The 16598-nt window shown below is 38.0% G+C and overlaps 2 protein-coding genes across 8 annotated transcripts in view; one reads left to right on the plus strand and one right to left on the minus strand.

Moving 5' to 3' along the window:
- nqo1 (NAD(P)H dehydrogenase, quinone 1) overlaps window positions 1–11287 on the plus strand; it is a 28476-nt gene extending 17189 nt beyond the window's left edge. For 2 of the 4 annotated variants that reach the window (XM_079806486.1, XM_079806485.1), the window contains exons 3-7: window positions 1970–2137; window positions 3153–3283; window positions 3376–3489; window positions 3563–3664; window positions 9887–11287. In XM_079806486.1, the coding sequence (XP_079662612.1) occupies window positions 1970–2137; window positions 3153–3283; window positions 3376–3489; window positions 3563–3664; window positions 9887–10189 (818 nt within the window). In that variant the 3' untranslated portion in view covers window positions 10190–11287. The remainder of the gene's footprint in view (window positions 1–1969; window positions 2138–3152; window positions 3284–3375; window positions 3490–3562; window positions 3665–9886) is intronic. The other 2 variants (XM_079806484.1, XM_079806483.1) reach the window with 1 other exon arrangement.
- drd4b (dopamine receptor D4b) overlaps window positions 1–16598 on the minus strand; it is a 473608-nt gene that overhangs the window by 237444 nt on the left and 219566 nt on the right. The gene's annotated exons all lie outside the window — the stretch shown is intronic.

The following is a 16598-nucleotide window of genomic DNA, read 5'->3' on the forward strand; positions in this document are numbered from 1 at the left end:
CAGAAAGTCAATCTAATAGGTAAAAAGGGAAGCTGATAATGCTTTTGTGAAGTTGTGTCTGAAGTCTTTTGTGTTTCTCTGTCCTTCAGTGATTCTGCTTGTTATCATCAGGAGTCTTCAGTAATATTCAGTCTTTACTCTATTAATCACTTAATTATCTCATTAACTCCAACACTGATTCAGTTACATTTAACAGCCTGTAGTGTGCACACTGAGCAGTGTTCAGTTCATCTGGGCTAGCCCATGTGGGGCCTACATGGAAACTGAGGACAAAACTGGCTGGGCCCCAGTTAGACAGCCCAGGTGACGCCCATATGGGCCCCACATGACTGTGCTGGCTGGGGGGCAGTGTGTGTGTGTGTGTGTGTGTGTGTGTGTGTGTGTGAGATGGGTAGGTTTAGGGGCAGGGGCAGTGTATGTGTGTGTGTGTGTGTGTGTGTGTGTGTGTGTGTGTGTGTGTGTGTGTGTGTGTGTGTGTGTGTGTGTGAGATGGGTAGGTTTAGGGGCAGGGGCAGTGTGTGTGTGTGTGTGTGTGTGTGTGTGTGTGTGTGTGTGTGTGTGTGTGTGTGAGATGGGTAGGTTTAGGGGCAGTGTGTGTGTGTGTGTGTGTGTGTGTGTGTGTGTGTGTGTGTGTGTGTGTGTGTGTGTGTGTGTGTGTGTGTGTGTGTGAGATGGGTAGGTTTAGGGGCAGGGGCAGTGTGTGTGTGTGTGTGTGCGTGTGTGTGTGTGTGTGTGTGTGTGTGTGTGTGTGTGTGTGTGATGGTGTGTGTGTGTGATGGGTAGGTTTAGGGGCAGGGGCAGTGTGTGTGTGTGTGTGTGTGTGTGTGTGTGTGGACTGGTAATCATCACGTTATGGGGACAAAATGTCCCCACAAAGATGGCAATATCCGAAATCCTCATCCTTGTGGGGACATTTTTAGGTCCCCATGAGGAAAACATCTTATAAATCAGACTAAGTGATGTTTTTTGAAAATGTAAAATTGCAGAATGTCTCCTGTGAGGGTTAGGTTTAGGGGCAGGGGCAGTGTAAGGGGATAGAATATACGGTATGTACGGTATAAAAACCATTACGCCTATGGAAAGTCCCCATAAAAGATGAAAACACTACATGTGTGTGTGTGTGTGTGTGAGATGGGTAGGTTTAGGGGCAGGGGCAGTGTGTGTGTGTATGTGTATGTGTGTGTGTGTGTGTGTGTGTGTGTGTGTGTGTGAGATGGGTAGGTTTAGGGGCAGGGGCAGTGTGTGTGTGTGTGTGTGTGTGTGTGTGATGGTGTGTGTGTGTGATGGGTAGGTTTAGGGGCAGGGGCAGTGTGTGTGTGTGTGTGTGTGTGTGTGTGTGTGTGATGGGTAGGTTTAGGGGCAGGGGCAGTGTATGTGTGTGTGTGTGTGTGTGTGTGTGTGTGTGTGTGTGTGAGATGGGTAGGTTTAGGGGCAGGGGCAGTGTATGTGTGTGTGTGTGTGTGTGTGTGTGTGTGTGTGAGATGGGTAGGTTTAGGGGCAGGGGCAGTGTAAGGGGATAGAAAATACAGTTTGTACGGTATAAAAACCATTACGCCTATGGAAAGTCCTCACATTTCACAAAAACAAACGTGTGTGTGTGTGTGTGTGTGTGTGTGTGTGTGTGTGTGTGTGTGTGTGTGTGTGTGTGACTGATTGGTCGACTCCTCCCTCCTTTTGTGGCAGGCATTAGTGTATCTTGCTGCTAGTGGGATGCATTCTCTTTTTTTTCTCCTAATAAATATTGAAGTTTTGTTTTATTGTTTAGTTTTATGAAGTCGAATTTGGGATTAAATGTTTTCCTGATTTGTTCATAGTTTGGGCAGCTGGTGAGGAAGTGTGGTGAGATCTCTCTCTCTCTCTCTCTCTCTCTCTCTCTCTCTCTCTCTCTCTCTCTCTCTCTCTCTCTCTCTCTCTCTCTCTCTCTCTCTCTCTCTCTCTCTCTCTCTCTCTCTCTCTCTCTCTCTCTCAGCACAGAAGACAGCACTGATCGTGTATGCCCACCAGAGTCCGGCCTCATTCAACGCTGCAGTGCGAGATGTGGCTGTCCAGGCTTTGACTAAGCAAGGCTATAAAGTGCTGGTGTCAGATCTCTATGCGATGAAGTTCAAAGCGTCCGCGACTGCTGAGGATGTTAAGGGTAGGACTGACTTTACTGTCATGTGACCTCCTCAAATCTCCACTGCATGGGCAGATGGAAGGCAAATATACACCGCAGTGATATTACAGTGCTATAACTGTTATAGGGGCTTAAAAAAGAGGAAATTATTAGTGAACACATTTATGCTCAGCCAGCCGTTTTTTGTTTTTAAATATAATTTAAATATATTTCACACACTTAAAGGATTAGTTCACTTTTAGATAAACTTTTGCTGATAATTTACTCACCCCCATGTCATCCAAGATGTCCATGTCTTTCTTTCTGCAGTCGAAAAGAAATGAAGGTTTTGGATGAAAACAGTCCAGGGTTTTTCTCCATATAATGGATTTCAATGGGCTCCAAACGGTTCAAATGACAGTTTCAGTGCAGCTTCAAAGGGCTTTAAACGACACCAGATGATGAATAAGGGTCTTATCTAGACAAACCATCAGTTTCTGAGAGAAACCCAGCAGTATTTATGCTATTATTTTACTTCTTATCAGACGAACATGATCATCTCTGAGCTCCGCCATAACTTCCGCTGAGTGAGGTCAAATTAGATCGTGGTCATAGATATATCGATCGTAGATGCCTCATTCTACTGATCCGTGCAGTCGCTAATGAGGCATCTACATATACATCTATGACCAGGCTCGTATTTTGACCTCATTTAGCGGAAGTTATGGCTGAGCTCAGAGATGATCATGTTCGTCTGATAAGAGGTAAAATAATATCATAAATACTGCTGGGTTTCTCTCAGAAACTGATGGTTTGTCTAGATCAGACCCTTATTCATCATCTGGTGTCGTTTAAAGCCCTTTGAAGCTGCACTGAAACTGTCATTTGAACCGTTTGGAGCCCATTGAAGTCCATTATATGGAGAAAAACCCTGGACTGTTTTCATCCAAAACCTTGACTGCAGAAAGAAAGACATGGACATCTTGGATGACATGGGGGTGAGTAAATTATCAGCAAAAGTTTATTTAAAAGTGAACTAATCCTTTAACTATCACAGGTGATCTGAAGAACCCGGAGCACTTTGTGTACAATGATGAGGTGATGGTGGCGTGGCAGGACGGGCGACTGAGCGACGACATCGCAGAAGAACAGCAGAAGCTGGAGCAGGCGGAGCTGGTGATCTTCCAGGTGACAGCGCCCCCTAGTGCTGCCAGATGCTCATGCCACAGGACACATTTCAGCTTAATCAGAGCAATAATAATACGGTGTGTGTGTTACAGTTCCCGCTGTACTGGTTTAGCATGCCTGCCATCATGAAGGGCTGGATAGACCGGGTGTTGATCCAGGGATTCGCCTTCACCATGCAGAAGATGTACGACAACGGCATTTTTAAGGTCTGAATCTTCTGCTCCTGACACAAAGCCTCTGTGATTCAGTCAGATTGAGTTCATCATCCGCCTTTCACAGGATAAGAGGGCCATGCTGTCCTTCACCACGGGCGGAACGGAGTCCATGTATCTGGCGGACGGCGTCCATGGAGACGTCAATGTCCTCCTCTGGCCTTTACAGGTGAGATGGACGTTTCTCATCATGAGAAAGCACTTTTTTCTCTGATCTTTCAGTTCAGTGGACGAGTTTCACAACTTTCCCGAACGGACCATTAACTCAAATTAAGCTGTAAAAACAAATCTTTGTGCAATTTGTCAGGAGGATAAATAAGGCCATTAAGGCTGCCAGACATCCTGAAGGAAAGTCGTCCCGGATCCGTGTGTTAAATCCATAGGGAATGCGTGTATTTTAGACTTTCACACCCAGAGAATTTAAGATTTAAAGGGATAATCTTAACCCTCTGGTGCTCTTTGGTCACTTCTGACTGGAAGGTTTTGAAATTTTTAAAATCACTGCTTCATCGGAATGATATGACACTTGGTGACTTTTCTAGTATTAGGTGTGTAAACACACAAAAAAATTAGGGTCATGATTCGAGCATGCTAATTGGTTGTTTAAAAAAAAGTACCGTTCATTGTCTTCGGTCAATCATAGGAAATGAATGGGAAATCGACAAAAACACAAAAATATTGTGTGTACAATCTACAAATCGGCCACGATGCTGAAAAAAGTACACAGCAGTGAAGGGGTAACACTCTAAAACATCAAGGGCCCTATTTTAACGATCTGAAATGCAAGTGTCAAAGCGTGAAGCGCAAGTAACTTTGTGGGCGGGTCTCGGTGCTGTTGCTATTTTCCCGGCGGGATAAATGGCTCTTGCGCCCGGCGCAAATCTAAAATGGGTTGGTCTGAAGTAGCTTCATTATTCATAGGTGTGGTTTGGGCGTAACGTGAATAAACCAATCCGAGCGTCATCCAACATTCCCTTTAAAAGCAGGTGCGCAAGTTCCATTATGGATTGCTATTATTATGGCGTATTTACCAGGCGCACGCCAGGAGCGGTTCACAGCCGAGGAGACTGATGTTCTTGTAAGAGCAGTGAAAGACAGAGAAGTGAAGTTGTAATGTTGTACATTATGGTAAAGGTGATTTCACAGTCTTTTTTTTTTCAGTCTTTCAGTTTTTTCAGTTTTTCAGTCGATTTTTTTTCCTGGTTCTTGACGGACAAACCAATTTGTCAGATGTCCTTATATACATATATGTCTTGCCACTATTGGGCAAACAGGTCTTATCCTTAATTATTACAATTAGCCTGAATCATTTGTAAGCTAGATTTATGCCTATTTTTTCACATCTTCGTGGCACACCACAATGATTTCCGTCATCTCATGTGTTAATATTTTTTTAGTGTAACAATTTATGATTTGCAAAAATAACTGTTGCATCTGTGTAGATTACATGAGCAAAGTGTATGCGCGTTGTGCACGCTATACATTATGGTCAAGCATGCGCCCTTAAAATAGCATAATGAACAACGCGCAACGCGCCACTGACTTTAGACTAGGTTTTTTCTGGTCAGTGGCGCAATTGTTTAATGGAACAGCAAAATAGCACCAGGGATTGTTTGCGCCGGAACACGCCTCCTTTTTTGCGCTGAACCGCCCAGGGAGCGCAAGTTCATTCACTAGTTTAGCGACGTGCTTCTGTGGAGGGAAAAGCGCGCTTTGCGCGGGTGCAAAATAGGAATGACACATGCGTCGGTGTACAAAGTCAATTGCGCTGGGTGCAAGATAGGGCCCCAAGAGTGTGATATTGACACACACACACACACTTATATACACACACACCAATGAAAAACTGAATCTTTGAACCACATTTTGAATTTTTAAAAATCACAGCTTCATCAGAATGATATGAAGCTTGGTGACTTTTCTAGCATTAGGTATGTAAACACACAAACAAATTGGGGTCATGATTCGAGCATGCTAATTGATCGTAAAAAAAAAATACTCCCGCTTGGGCTCTTCGGTCAAAAATTACCACCATAGGAAATGAATGGAAAATCTGCAAAAACATAAATTCACAGAAAAAAAAAATTCTAACAAAACAAAAAATATAAAATAAATAAATAGTCTTTGAGATTTTTTAAATATATATTCAAATCCAACAAAAAAAATCATTAAATGTGTTCAAAAGAGAACTAGTGAATTCTCAAGCCTCTCCATAGAGACCTCTAGTGGTTACACACATGGTTGCAGGATTTCTTAAATAATTCCAAAAGAGGCGCTAATCTGCCTTCAAAAATAGTTTTTTTGAAGGCCTAGTCTCTATTTTAGCCTGAAATACTGCAATAGTTAAAAAAAATAAATCACAAAAAAGATTTTTTGTATAATTTTCAATGGCAAAAATAGACAATAATTATTGCATAAATATAAAAAATACCATAAAATACAAAACTAAAAAGAACAAATATTATTGAAGAAAAATAAATTGCATTGGTTTTACTGGGGTGGAGGAAGTTTAATTTTTAGCTGATGCCTCACGTCTTATTGCCTGTCTCCACTTTTGTCTCATTAAACGCTCGTTTTTTGGGTCGACAGCTTATAAAAACTTACTTCTGTGTTTATAAGCTTGTTTGCTGTACACCCTGTCACATATCAGCTTTCAGACATTGTTCTGTTTTGTGTTATAAGTCAAAAATGACAAGGAGGCGCTTCACGCAATACAAAGTCAATTGAGACGGTTGAAAACCCCAGGGCCCGAATTCATAAAGAATCTTAATGCAAAGAGCAGCTCCTAGTGACAAAATTCTAAGAACATTCTTTGAAATGTGGGCATTTACTCTTAAAATTAGCTAAAAAATCCTAGTAAAGAAAAAAGAAATTCAGAAAGCATCTTAACCCTTAAAAGAGGTCTTAAGGTCAAATTTGTTAAGAGCACAGACGAGGACTTTTAAGAGGCTTAAGAGTTTCTTTAGCAGTGGAGAAAATGGCAGAAAGACGAAGAGGGAGAAGAAATGTGTTGCAGACGATGGATGACAGTGACTTAATAAGACGCTATAGATCAGATTGTGCAGGGATCATGTTTGTTGCATTAAACACAACTTTCAAACCACCAATTAAATAGACATGCCAGCAATCAGTGGAATTGGAAAGAGTGGAACAATGTTTATAATTCTAAGCCAATCAAATACTTTATAGACAATTAACAGCATGGTAAATAATAAAAGGATTTATAGACATATATATATAATGTGTGTGTGTGTGTGTGTGTGTGTGAGTGAGAGAACGGTAAAATAGGACAATTTGCGCTTGTAAATTCAAAGTGACCCTATACTTAAAAGCGCTCCTTTTTTCCCCTTTTTGGACAATCAACCAATCGCAGTCTTCAAAAGCCTGTGTCATACGTAGCAATGGGGTCAGCCCCGCCTCTTCACTAAGATAAACGTTTTTATATTTTCCTTGCTCAGAGTTGCTCTCAGATCAGTCCCGAATAGCTCTTAACCCTTTAACTGTCACCCCCCTTTTTGAGAATAGTCATGAAAATGCACTATCCAAACTTAAAGGGCTGTAATTCAAGAATGCTTTGGAATATAGACCTAATGTCTCATTTTAAAGAAGACCCTCGGCAGATTATTGCTGAAGTGAAAGCAATTCAAAATATGAAAGTATGAAAAAGTCATGGAAGTTTAAATTTACTGTAAATTAAAAATACTGTACTAAATATTTTTATTTCATATAAAATATATATTTTACAAAAAAATGTACTCTAAAATTACTATAAAATCAAAGCCATACGTCTAACCAAGTTGTGTTCCAAATTTGAAGTTGATATCACAAATTGAAGTCCCCATGAGATTTTGTTTAGGGCGCTGTACCAACAATAGCCACCGGGTGTCATTCAAATTCCATTGATTGTTTTTTTAATGCATTTTCCTGTAAATTTCTGTCCAAATATCACAAAGCAGTCACCAAATATGAACCCTTGAGACTCAGACCTTTCCGACGATATGTGTTTTGTCAAGATTAGAAAATATTTTGATTATAAAGTAGTTAAAATACATTTTGTAATACGAAACATGACGCCGCCCACTAGGGGAGGAGCCCGCTAGAAGAATTTAACGTATAATTTCCATGGTAACGCAACGTCTGATTTCAAAACGGTTTTCGCAGGATGAATTTTGAGTTCGTAAGCTTTCAAATGATACCTAATTTATGATAATTACTAAAATATATGATATGAAAAAAAGCAGTTTTTGACGCACAAGAGTTGCGTCAACACATTAACCCGGAGTATGGGATATTTGGTCTCAGTTCTAGGCATGTGCCGGTATCAAATTTTCATGTTGCGATTAATTGCTGAAGCTTTTATCACGGTATCCGGTATTATCACGATATTTTAAAAAAAAGTTGCAAAAAAAGTGTTGTCATACTATAACAGGTTTAAAAACTTTCTTATAACAAAAGAACCAAACATTTACATACAATAAAGCAATACACAAAAATGTATAAAGTAAACAAATATTTGAAACAGATTAAAGTGCTAAAGAATTATAAAGAACAATAGGTAACGCTTTACAATAATGTCTCACCAGTTAATGCATTAACATTAACAAAGAATGAATAGCTACATTTTTACAGAAGTTACTCTTCTTTGATAATGTTAGTTAAAAAAGCAACAGCTCAGGTCCATTAAATAATACAGTTACAACTTTTGATTTTAATAATGTGTTATTAAATGCTGAAATGTACATTTAACTAAGATTAATACATGCTTTAGAAGTGTTTTTCATTGTCAGTTTGCTAATGAATGAACTAATGTTAAATAATGGAGCCTTATTGTAAAGTGTGTGATTGAACAACAGTCAGAACATATTCAAACAATATCTAGGGCATGTAATTAAAACTTAAAAAAAAAATTTAAGTTTGAAAATGAAAAGTCTTTAAGTATTAGGTTATGTGATGACGAGCACCGGATTGTGGTTACTGGGGAAACGGCTGTATTTCTGCTGTTCCATCAGCGCCCTCTGCTGTCTGAAAGTGAATGTGCACTTCAGTGCGTCTTCCGCCATGTGCTCGGCTCATGAACGGTCTGTTTACATCAGTGCGTGTTCCTCTTTGACGGGTTGTTCATTTTAAACGGTTGATGGGTAGCCTGGCGTGGCCATACTCAATTCTAGTCAGAATATGAGTCTGATCTGCTCCATTGAGCTTTGATTATGGGCGTGTTTCAACCGAGCCAGGAAAGACCTCAATTGGATAGACCTACAACCAATCAGAGCAACGGAGCGACGCATAACGTTAGTTGTCAAATGTCAACAGAACTCAACTGCACTGTGTTGCCAAGTCCGTGTTTTTCTCCATGTCCGCGGGTTGAAGCGACCCCAATTATGTGATTATATAAACCCAGGAATGCGAATTTTAGCAGGCAACCTTGCCAAAATAACATATTTTGCCAACCAAACGCCATTTTTTTCCGGAGAACCCCCCGGAAAGTTATTGTTTTGGGCTATAGTTTTGAGTAGCAATTGTGCGCGACATTGCAAAAACACTTGGAAACCCTGTCTGCACGCACGCTGGATTAAGTAACGTTACAAGAAAAAGATGAGTGTAAACGATCTTTGCCAGTAATAAAATAATTTAAGGATACACAGAGTACTTACTAACACGATCATCGTTTCTGAGAGAAATAGTGAAGGTGAATGCATATACGAACAAGTTCTCCGTTTAGAATTAGAACAAACTCAACCCAAGAGCCTTCGATGACGTGGATGATTACGTTACTGTTTATCATCTGTCCATCATCGTCTAAAGCCCGCCCTGATGATTTCATTGGTCCGAACAGTTTCTGTTCGGGCATAATTACTCCTCTATGGAGCGAGTCCAGACCGAATTGCCCGAGCAAAAAAAATTGTGGGCGGGGCTAAATTCGGCTGGCATCCAGGCTAGTTGATGGGTAAAGTATTCTTAAAATACATTCTAAAAATCTGAATAATTCGTAATAAATAATTATTCACGGTATTTTGAAGTGCCCACGATAACAATATTGTGCATGTTCATTATTGCGGTATATCGTATTACCGTATACCGGCACGTCTACTCAGTTCATGCATTTTCAATAAAATTACAATACATTTTAGCTCTAGTTATTTCATTCCAAGAGTGGCAGATGGATATGACATCTTTTTTGAAACACAGGAGAAAAGTCGATCACGAACAGTGTGTGTGTGTGTGTGTGTGTGTGTGTGTGTGTGTGTGTGTGTGTGTGTGTGTGTGTGTGTGTGTGTGTGTGTGTGTGTGTGTGTGTGTGTGTGTGTGTGTGTGTGTGTGTGTGTGTGTGTGTGTGTGTGTGTGTGTGTGTGTGTGTGTGTGTGTGTGTGTGTGTGTGTGTTCTCGCTCACAGAACGGCGTGCTGCGCTTCTGTGGGTTCCAGGTTCTGGCTCCGCAGATCTTCTGGTGTCCGGCTCACTCTCCCGTCAGGTCTGAGATGCTGGAGGCGTGGAGGGAGCGGCTGCGGAGTGTGTGTGTGGAGAAGCCTCTGTCCTTCGCTCCCACCGAATACTTCGACCTCAGCTTCCCGGGAGGATTCCGGCTCCGGCCCGAGCTCCGGGAGACCTGCGCCTCTCTCACTCACGGCATCACCACAGCCCATCATTTAGGAAAACCCCTACCTCCAGACAACCAGACCAAAGCTAAAGACAGCTGAGGGGCTCACACACATCCTTCATGACAGAATATACCAGCCATACACTGCAAAAAAAGTTTTTCTTATCTAGGATTTTTTCGTGAATTAATCGCATCAAAAATAAAAGTTTGTGTTTATATAATATATGTGTGTGTACTCTGTTAATTATTATTTATATATAAAATACACACACATTCATGTATATATTTAAGAAAAAAATATTATTTTTATATATAAAACATTTATATTTTAGGGCTGGGCAAATTAACGCGTTAACGCGGAAGATTAATTTTTTCAGTTTAACGCATTAAAAATATTTAACGCAAATAACGCAGCGTCCGTTTTTATATCCATTTTTGCTTAGCGTTACATGATCGGCATCTCTTATTCATGTAAATGCGACAAGCGTGACAAGACACAAGAGAACGCGCTGTATACCAATGTCCTGTGTGTGTGTGTGTGTGTGTGTGTGTGTGTGTGTGTGTCGACGCATAGATAGACTCGCGTCAGTTTCCTGCTCACATCGAGTTCTCTTTTGCTCTTGAACAAACAATAACACAGAGGATTTTGAGTATTCTCATATTAGGAGTCTTAAATGAGTTAAATAACGTCTTAAATGAACTTAAAGAGTTGTGAGGAAATGAGATGCGCGTGAGTTCCGCGGCTGTTCTTAAAGTGACAGTAGCACTGATGATGATGTCATTAATGTTCATCACAGAACAACGGGAACAGAGAAAATTGTAGCTTTAATGATGATTCATCTATATTTCATTTATTATTTATGCAGTTAAGAAAGATAACTATTACATTTCTGTATATGTCTAACAGGGAAGGCCACAGGTAAATATAACATTTATTATTTTGGGTTTATTTAAAGATTGTTTTAAGTTCACTTAAATTAAAAGTAGTTTTTTTAAGCTTAATTAATGTTGAAATTGGGAGCTTTCAGTTATACTGTAATGTAACGTCATTAATGTTTCATAGAGACTTTAGTATCAGTGATACTGGCCTTCATTCATAAAAAGATGACAATACAACACATATTTAAAATATGCTGTCTTTAAATTGTTTATACATTCATTTGGAGAGTAACTGAAATTATTACAATATCAAAATATTAAAAACGTAAAATATTAAAAACTTGCGATTAATCGCGATTAATTACAGAAAAAAAGTGTGATTAATTAGTTATTTTTTTTAAATCGATGCCCAGCATTTATATTTATATATATTATAGATTATATAAATGTCTATACAGTATATACATGCAAATATTTCTTAAATATATACATGAATGTGTGTGTATTTATATATAAATAATAATTAACAGAGTACACACACATATATTATGTAAACACAAACTTTTATTTTGGATGCGATTAATCGCGATTAATCTTTTGACAGCCCTAGTATTTTTGTCTTGTTTCTGGTCCAACATCTAAAAATTCTCAAAACAAGAAGCATTTACTAACCAAATAAAAATTATTGTCTTGTTTTGGGGGAAATAACTCAAAATGAAGGGAGTTTTTGCTTAAAATAAGCAAAATAATCTGCCAATGGGGTAAGCAAAATAATCTTAATTCAAACAGAAAACAATATTATTTTGCTTACCCCATTGGCAGATTATTTAGCTTATTTTAAGCAAAAACTCTCTTAATTTTGAGTTATTTTCCCCAAAACAAGACCAAAACGTTCGCTTGTCTAGTAAATGCTTCTTAATGTAAGATTTTTTTGATATTTGGACTAAAACAAGACAAAAATATTAAGTAAGAAAAGCATCATGTGACCATCAATAACACATATTTACTGTAATACTCATAAACTCCTCCTCATGTCTGTCTGGTGTCTTAATGAAGTAACTTGTCAGAGATTATTTGACTATTATTGGTGATTTGGATGGTGATTTCTGGAAAATGATCTGGAAAATCTGTGCATTTTAATGAGAAATCTGATTTTTAACGCATCCCTTGTGTTATGATTTGATTACAAATACTAAAAATCAATAAATATCCGCAACTACTTTGTTTTGGATGTTTCCTCTCCTTGTTTGCAGAATCTCCATCTCAAGATTTATGATTTATTCTCTGTATAATGTATTGATGTAACATATGTTGGGTAAATAACATGAACTATAAAAACATGGCTAGCTACATTTGAACTCAAAGGTTGAATTGTGTTCATAACAGTGCTATTTTTCATATTGTTGTGTTTAATTATTGTTTAAAATAATTGATTGTCATTCAATCAGCTGTTGTTCATTGTGACAACATGCCCCGCTGTGGAGACTGAGAGTTTATGAGGCGTTCAGTCTGACATTACTTCAGTGCTTTACACCCACCTTTATTAGACATTAATAGCAGTATTATTAAGAGTTCATTAATATGTTTACAAATACACACACACACTCACACATTAACACAACTAACACACACTCCCACACATTACACACGCACATTAACACACACACACACACACTACACACATTTCACACACACTCCCACACATTACACACACACATTAACACAACTAACACACACTCTCACACATTACACACACACATTAACACACACACACACACACATTTCACACACACTCCCACACACATTACACACACACATTAACACAACTAACACACACTCTCACACATTACACACACACTCTCACACATAACACACACATTCATTAACACAACTAACACACACTCTCACACATTACACACACACACACACACACACACATTAACACAACTAACACACACACATTACACACACACACTCACACATACACATTAACACAACTAACACACACACTCACACATTACACACACACTCTCACACATTACACACACATTAACACTCACACACACACACACACACACTCGCACACACACTCACACATTAAGACACACAGTACACACACTAACACACATTAACACAACTAACACACATTCTCACACATCAACCAACCACACACTCACACATTACACACACACTCTCACATATTAACACACACACAGGCACACACATTAACGCGCACACACATTAACACACTCTTTCACACATTAACACACACTCTCACATATTAACACACACACACACACACACACACACACACACACACACACACACACACACACACACACACACTAACACACTCTTTCACACATTAACACACACTCTCACATATTAACACAAACACACACACACACACACACACTCTCCCTCTGGTTTAAAGCAGGTACTGTCATTTTGTCGTTGCCTAAAGTGTGAATTATACATTATCAAAGCATCATCAAACTCTTCATATATAAAACATTACAGTGATATAGACAAATTAACTACAGTTTATATACTATTAATTACCTATTTGCAAATGATTTGTAAATACTTAATTACACTATACTTATTATAAAGTGTTACCCATCATTGAAATCTCGGTTTATAAGAAAAATGATGATTTGATTAATTTTATTATTATCCATTTATTTATTAACCTGATACGTATCTTGATTAATACGTGTTTATTTGTATTTATCAATATCAATTCAATAAAAACACGAATGAATAAAGAAGTCTCCCGTGCGTGCTCACGCCATCACGCGCACTGCCGGCGACGCGTCGCGATGAGGTCATTCAGATGCGCCAACGCGTCATTTGCTGCAACGCAATCCCAGCCATCCCAAACTCCCGTTATTCCCGGCGTCCGGTCCCGTTATTCCTCCATATCTGAGCTGAAGTTGACTATGGGCGGAACTGGAGCGCTTTAGTCTGCCTGTAGAGAAGCGCTGCGTGGTGAGTGTCGCCTGTGTTTATGAATATATCGCTTTATTTGTGTGATAATATCTCATGAGTCGCGGTGTTATTGTTATTATTGTTATTATCAGCTGTTGATGATGGCATTGTCTTTAATCTCTAGCCTTCGATGCTTTCACTGTAAAACTAGCCTAATCTCTATCATCAGGTTCATCTTTAATATTGTTTTATTTCCAGCATGTAGATCTGGAATAAAAACCCATCAGAATACATTTTAAAATAAATAAAGTTCCCTGTATGATTTATTTTAATTATCCAATAGCAAGACAGTAGATCTGAGAAAGATTACAGACTTTTTTTTAAAGAAAAACTTAAATATCAGATGAATATAGCACACAGTGAGCAGATTACTGATAAACTATTCCTATTAACTAAAAAAACAGGTACAATACAATACAAAACTAATTTATTATAATTAATAATTATGATGACACATTATTATGATAATAATACAAGTCACCAACAACAACACTATGAAAAATAGTAAATATAACAAATAATTGTATTTACATTCACAGTTTGTGGAACTAAAATGTTTTTGTTTCCCGTTATTACAACTTTAAAAGTTATTGTTACATGTTTTAAAAGTTGTTTTATGTTTGTGCATATGTAATTGTTGCAAGTGTAATTGTTTAGTTGTATTTATTATTAATGCATGCCGGGTTGAACTCTTGGGAACATTTAAAATCGCAAAACAATCTGGCACGCCCTGTATATATATATATATATAAACAATATAAATTTTGTATGAATACAGTTAGAATGTGAAGACCTTGTTTCTGATAATGTGTTTCTTTTTATAACTATTGATAATAATAGTGCTGTGCTGTCGTTCGGGTTAAAGGGATAGTTCACCCAAAAATGAAAATTACCCCATGATTTACGCTCCCTCAAGCCAAACTAGGTCTATATGACATTATTCTTTCAGAAGAACATAATCAGAGTTATATTAAAAATATCTTGGCTCTTCCAGGCTTTATAATGGCAGTGAAGGGGGGGGGCATCTCTCCATCATAAAAGTGCATACGTCCATCATAAAAGTGCATCTGTCCATCATAAAAGTGCATCTGTCCATCATAAAAGTGCATCTATACATCATAAAAGTGCATCTATCCATCATTAAAGTGCATCCATCCATCATAAAAGTGCATCTATCATCATAAAAGTGCATCTATCATCATAAAAGTGCATCTATCCATCATAAAAGTGCATCCGTCCATCATAAAAGTGCATCTATCCATCATAAAAGTGCATCTATCCATCATAAAAGTGCATCTATCCATCATAAAAGTGCATCCGTCCATCATTAAAGTGCATCTATCCATCATAAAAGTGCATCTATCCATCATAAAAGTGCATCTATCCATCATAAAAGTGCATCTATCCATCATAAAAGTGCATCCGTCCATCATTAAAGTGCATCTATCCATCATAAAAGTGCATCCGTGCATCATAAAAGTGCCTCCATCCATCATAAAAGTGCGTCTATCCATCATAAAAGTGCATCTATCCATCATAAAAGTGCGTCTATCCATCATAAAAGTGCGTCTATCCATCATAAAAGTGCATCTATACATCATAAAAGTGCGTCTATCCATCATAAAAGTGCATCTATCCATCATAAAAGTGCATCTATCCATCATAAAAGTGCGTCTATCCATCATAAAAGTGCCTCCATCCATCATAAAAGTGCGTCTATCCATCATAAAAGTGCATCTATACATCATAAAAGTGCATCTATCCATCATAAAAGTGCATCTATACATCATAAAAGTGCGTCTATCCATCATAAAAGTGCATCTATCCATCATAAAAGTGCATCTATCCATCATAAAAGTGCGTCTATCCATCATAAAAGTGCCTCCATCCATCATAAAAGTGCGTCTATCCATCATAAAAGTGCATCTATACATCATAAAAGTGCATCTATCCATCATAAAAGTGCATCTATACATCATAAAAGTGCGTCTATCCATCATAAAAGTGCATCTATCCATCATAAAAGTGCATCTATCCATCATAAAAGTGCATCTATCCATCATAAAAGTGCATCCATCCATCATAAAAGTGCGTCTATCCATCATAAAAGTGCATCTATACATCATAAAAGTGCATCTATACATCATAAAAGTGCATCTATCCATCATAAAAGTGCATCTATACATCATAAAAGTGCATTATACAAGGCCGTAACCATGTTTAAGTTTAATTGGTCTTTTAAAATTAAAGGATTGAAATGGATTTAAGTGAATAAAGAGGAAGTTGTGAAGTCATCAATTTCAACTATTTGCAAATGATATTTAATTTTAAGATAAATATGCACATTCGTATGTCTAATATGTTGAAAACATAAAACATTTCTCTCGTCTTGCCAGTTTTCCTGTAAATGAGCATATTTTACATTTCAAAACAATGAAATTTGATTAAAAAAAGATCAATGGATATTACTGTCGGTCATTGAACATTTCCACTGTAAAACCGTTGTCAAATATTAAACGTTAACTTCTTGCATCTCACCACACACTCTTTCAATCTCACTCGCTTTGACACGAGCGCTGTCAGACCGCAGAGGTATGAAACATAACTCATCCTAAAAATAAACAGAATCATCAAGAATA

Source organism: Gobio gobio (assembly GCF_949357685.1).
Source record: "Gobio gobio genome assembly, chromosome: 2".
NCBI classification, from domain to species: domain Eukaryota; kingdom Metazoa; phylum Chordata; class Actinopteri; order Cypriniformes; family Gobionidae; genus Gobio; species Gobio gobio.